This window comes from Mus pahari, chromosome 17 (genome assembly GCF_900095145.1).
Source record: "Mus pahari chromosome 17, PAHARI_EIJ_v1.1, whole genome shotgun sequence".
In the NCBI taxonomy this organism is placed as follows: Eukaryota; Metazoa; Chordata; class Mammalia; order Rodentia; family Muridae; genus Mus; species Mus pahari.
This window is the reverse complement of record NC_034606.1, coordinates 66,002,525-66,007,593: the sequence shown is the minus strand read 5'-3', so window position 1 is coordinate 66,007,593 and position 5,069 is coordinate 66,002,525. Positions and strand designations below refer to the sequence as shown.

The following is a 5,069-nucleotide window of genomic DNA, read 5'->3' as shown; positions in this document are numbered from 1 at the left end:
ATCCAGAGGCTGACTGCTGAGAACGAGAATGCCAAGTGCCAGGTATGTAAGGTTCAGCTGCTCTGGGACCAGAGAGGCTGGATGTGTACCCGGTGCCACACAGCCAGCATGTGTCCTGCTTGGAGCTTACCATTTAGTCTCCCACCTATTTGCACAGCTGGGTTTCCTGATCATGCTCACTCAGGCTGACCCATGTGAGCAAGGCAAGAGGCTGCTTCTAGAATGTTCCCGACTGTTGGGAAAGACTGGATAGCATGCTGGTGAAGGACAGTGAGACCCAGGGACCCTTGGCTATCTCGACTTCTTCTGTGTCCCCAGAACACCAAGCTGGAGGCTGCCGTGACTCAGTCTGAGCAGCAGGGAGAGGCTGCCCTCGCTGATGCCCGCTGCAAGCTGGCTGAGCTGGAGGGTGCCCTGCAGAAGGCCAAGCAGGACATGGCCTGCCTGCTCAAGGAGTACCAGGAGGTGATGAACTCCAAGCTGGGGCTGGACGTTGAGATCATCACCTACAGGCGCCTGCTGGAGGGCGAGGAGCAGAGGTGAGTCCTTCTACCACTCAGCTATCTCAGAAACCTCTCTTGCTTAGCCTGCCTACCCTCTGCATTTCAGTTTTAGCCTCCCAAAGCAACAGAAGTTAGAGACAATTTTTGGAGCTCGGTGCTTTTGAACTAGCCTTAGGTGGACTCACCACACAAGCCACTGTCGCTACAGGGCCGGACCTCCCACCTCATAGGACCCTGCAAAGATTAGAACCAGTGTCCTACCTCTGGGCCAGAACACCTTTGGATCCTTACCCTTGGCTTTTATATGGTGGGCACCTTGTCTAGGGTTAGAGCTGCTGGCCAATGTCTGCCCCTGGCCTTTGTGCCCCGGAGGATACAGCCATTGCTCTGCATTGCTGTGACCACAGCACCAGACAGAAGGACACAAGTGAAGGCTTTTCTTTGGCTCATAGTTGCAGAGCATCTGGGCCCATTGTAGCAAGAAGAGCAGGCAAGACAGTTCAGGTCATGGCAAGGAGGTATGTAAAGCGACTGTTCACATGGTAGCTCACCAGACAAGAAGTAGTTGGAGTTTGGGTACAACCCAGGAAGTCTCACTTCCCGTGATGTACTTCCTCCAGCTCAGCTTCACCTGAAGAGTTCCACTGCTTTCCCAAAACAGCACCAGCGGTCAGACAATCCCATCAAAGCATCAGCCTGTTGTGGTCTTTCCCTCCTAGAGCTGAGCCCACCCAAGTCTGTCAGGGACTCGTTCAGGCTACACACAGCAGAGCCACCTGAATGGAGGCAAGTTAGAACAGAAGCAAGTCTGAAGTCTGCTCAGTGGGGTGTCCTGTGTGGCCGAGACCACCACAAAGAGGCCTTTTTCTACCTGACACAAAGAGTGAGCTGGCATGCGGCACCTGAGGGGAAAACTGATAACCTGTCTGTTCTGACGCCTTTTCTCTTCTCTCTGCCTTTCCTCCTCACAGGCTATGTGAAGGCGTGGGAGCTGTGAATGTCTGTAAGTATAATGAACCCTGAGAGGGAACCGGATTCAGACATCAGCAAAGATTTCCCGGGTGCGCTATACAGACAGTGAGCAAACATCACTGCTGACTGCAGTCTAGAGGGCTAGGCTGCTCATGCAGAGAGACTTGGTTAGTGCCCAGAATGCCTAGGGTCAGCAAGATGTCACCCCAAGGGACCTCAGAGTCACCTAATATAATGTCTGCCTTGTAGAAGGAAGCCAAGTCCACAGAGGGGTTAAATAGCAGAAGTACATCCATAACTCAGGCCTCCTGGCTCCCAAGAGGAGCCTCCTCTACACGGCTTTCAAACTAAAACGGAGGTTTTGTTGTAGCATTCCTCAGAGGGCTAGAGCAAACAAATGGACCAAGGGAAGATGGCTGAGGTGGCCACTGGCCAGGCTTCAAGTCTGACCCTGCCTTTGTTCTCACAGGTGTCAGCAGCTCCCGTGGTGGAGTTGTGTGCGGGGACCTCTGTGTGTCTGGCTCGAGGCCTGTGACAGGCAGTGTCTGCAGTGCCCCATGCAGCGGGAATGTGGCAGTAAGCACTGGCCTGTGTGCGCCCTGTGGAAGTGGCCCTTGTCACCCGGGGAGGTGTTAGGAGGCAAGAGGGAGCCAGGAAGTGGCCTGGACGACAAGGCTAAGCACGGTAGCCTCAAGGTCTGCTGCCCTTGTGTTCTGAGAATACGTTCCCCATCCCCAGTAGCTGCCTCTCCATCCAGCTACCTGTGGCAAGGAGCTTGCTGCTGATAGATCAGCCTCCTGCCTCAGCTGCAGCCCTGGGAATACCCAGAGCTGCTTCCTGTGCCTCTGTCCTCTAGGCCCTGGTGTGCAATAAACTGTGCTGACTCTCAGAGCTGTGTAAGATGTTGTGCTTTCTTGTGGTGGGCTCATAATGTCACCTAAGGAGCACTGGCTTGGCGATACAGCCTGATGACTGGAGCCACTGGGGCCTGTCCTTATGGTAGGTATCTGCAGGCTCCGCTCCCAAACAGAATTGCCTCTCCATTCCCACCAGGCAGAGCTCAAAGCACAGGTTGCCTATGTCACACCCACTAGACCATGTGACTTGGGGATGTGACCCAGTGTTGCCCACCAATTAAAGAGAGATGTGACCCCTGATACCTGTTTTCCCCAAACATGCATCCTGTGTTCACTCCCAGTAGACTCCTCCTCAGTTAATCCCTGTGGTTGGTACAGTGAGACAGTTAGGTTTCCTTCCTCCAACTTGTCCCGAAGGAAACCAGAGCCCACAGGCTGTGCTGAAAGGCAGAGTTCTATGTGGGCATGTGTGTATGTGTATCTGCCTGTCTGTCCATCCATCTGTCCATCTGTCTATGTCTATATCTGTTTCTGTGCCTGCCTGCCTGTCTGCCTCCCTGCCTGCCTGTCTGTCTGTCTGTGTGACTGCCTGCCTGCTTGCCTAATAGTCTGTCTGCTTGCCTGCCTGCCTGTACCTGTTAATGTCTGTCTGTGTCTGTATCTATCTGTGTCTGCCTGTCTGCCTGCTGATGTGCCTGCCTGTCTGTCTGTCTGTCTGCCTGTGTGTGAATGTCTGGCTGGCTCTCTGCCTACATGTCTGTCTGCTTGTCTACTTGTCTGCCTGTCTGCCTGCCTGTACCTGTTAATATCTGTCGATCTGTCTGTCTGTGTCTATCTGTATCTGCCTACCTGCTGCTGACCTGCCTGCCTGCCTGTCTGCCTGTCTATCTGCCTGTCTGTTTATCTGTCTGCCTACATGTCTGTCTCTGTCTGTCGGCCTGTTTATCTGCCTGTCTTCTGTCTATCTGTCTGTCTATGTGTGTCTGTCTGCCTGCCAGGCTGTCTCTCTCTCCCTAGCCCTCTTCCATCCACACCCTACTTCCTTCTCCAACATATTTGCTCCTTGCACTAACACCACACACACACACATATGTCACAGCAGCAACTGTCAGAAGTGTCCCCAGGGCCACTTTGTGTTGCTCTGGACCCCATTCCTCACTGCCATTGCCACCTCGGTGCCTTGTTCCCAGCGCCCATGCCCCACACTAAGATAGTCACTCCGTTCCTCTTGGATTGAACTCACTGATCCCTGGACGCTCCAGGATAGAAGACCCAGAAAGGCTCTGACCCTAGGCTGGAGGAAGCAGACCGTCAGTGTCCTTCATCCCCAATCATCAACCACTGCTGCTCTCAACTCTCCTCCCCTTCCTCAGCCCCTGGCTCCTTCCCCACCTACCCACACACTCTTGAAAAATGCCCCAACCCTTCACTCTTTAGGCCTTAGGTCCTCTGGGACCCAGACCAAGCTCCCTGTCTCCCTCCCTCCTCCACTCCTTGGCTCTTAAATTTCACATCCCCTGACTTCCAGGCTCTCATTCCTCCAGCAGGCATCAATCATTGGCTCATAGCCTTCACCCTGAATCCACACTTGAGCGTTCAGGGCTCTTCTACCTTCACATCCTGAGCCTGGACACCACACCAGTCTCCACTTTAGCTTCCACCTGAGGTCCTGACTGATGAAGCCTGAGGCCAGGCTCACTGGACCTCAGCAGCAGGTCCCATGCTGACCTCTGATCCCTCTCCCACAGTCTTGACCCTTGAACCTTGCCTCACCTGGCTTCTTCCTGCCTCTCATCCTATCTTCTTCCTCTCTACTTTGCAAAAAGCAGCACCCTTTGAGGCCACAGTCCTGCCCAGGACTGAGGCCAGCATCCCTTCTGGCCCATGATGCCCTCTGATTCAGCCACCAGAATTACCTTCTCCTTCCCAGTTTTCTAACATACTTCCTTCTCTCTCTCCTGCCACGAAACCATAGAACAAATGTTTGTGTCTTTCAACAAGTTCAGGATTTATTGGATAATAATAAATTAACTATATCAGTATTCTTGACTACAATTTATCTAGTAACTCTGATTTCCCTAAATAGTGTTGTCACTGGCAATCATAATTGGTTGGTTAATTGGCTGGTTTTTTGAGACAGGATCTCGTGTCATCTAGACTGGTCTCCAACTCACTATGTAGCCAGTGTTGACCTTGAACTCCTGGTTCTCCTGCCCCTGTTTCTGAGTGATAGGATTATGTGTATATACCACCAACCCCCAGCTTCAGGTTCTTTATATTCTGATAATGAACACTAACATTACTCCTCAGATAGCACAGCACATTCACACAGCAATGCGTGTGTGACAGAGTGGTTGCAGAGGAGCTAAGGAGGCAGCAGAGTTCATAAAGGACTTACAGGAGGCAGAGAGATGACACAAACTCAGGTAGCTGTGGGCTGTTAGGAAGACTGAAAGTACACCATTGACAACTCTACCTGCCAGCCGTCCGGTCAGAGGAGACCCAAGGTCAGGCCTGTACGGACAGAACAACCTTCACTGTTCTTGGTGTGAATTCACAGCCCTGGTTTTCTGGTATGGTGTTAATCTGCTCCTGTGCCCATGTGTTCCTCCTGTGCCCATGTATTCCTCCTGTGCCCATGTGTTCCTCATGTGCCCATGTGTTCCTCCTGTGCCCATGTGTTCCTCCTGTGCCCATGTGTTCCTCCTGTGCCCATGTGTTCCTCCTGTGCCCATGT

The 5,069-nt window shown here is 52.7% G+C and overlaps 1 protein-coding gene across 1 annotated transcript in view; it reads left to right on the top strand.

The window, feature by feature from the left end:
• Positions 1–2,111, top strand: part of LOC110334568 (keratin, type II cuticular Hb1-like) — a 6,024-nt gene extending 3,913 nt beyond the window's left edge. Inside the window, exons 6-9 of the mRNA XM_021216293.1 lie at positions 7–42; positions 319–539; positions 1,475–1,506; positions 1,945–2,111. Of these exons, the coding sequence (XP_021071952.1) occupies positions 7–42; positions 319–539; positions 1,475–1,506; positions 1,945–2,111 (456 nt within the window). The remainder of the gene's footprint in view (positions 1–6; positions 43–318; positions 540–1,474; positions 1,507–1,944) is intronic.
• The last annotated feature ends 2,958 nt before the right edge of the window (positions 2,112–5,069 follow it).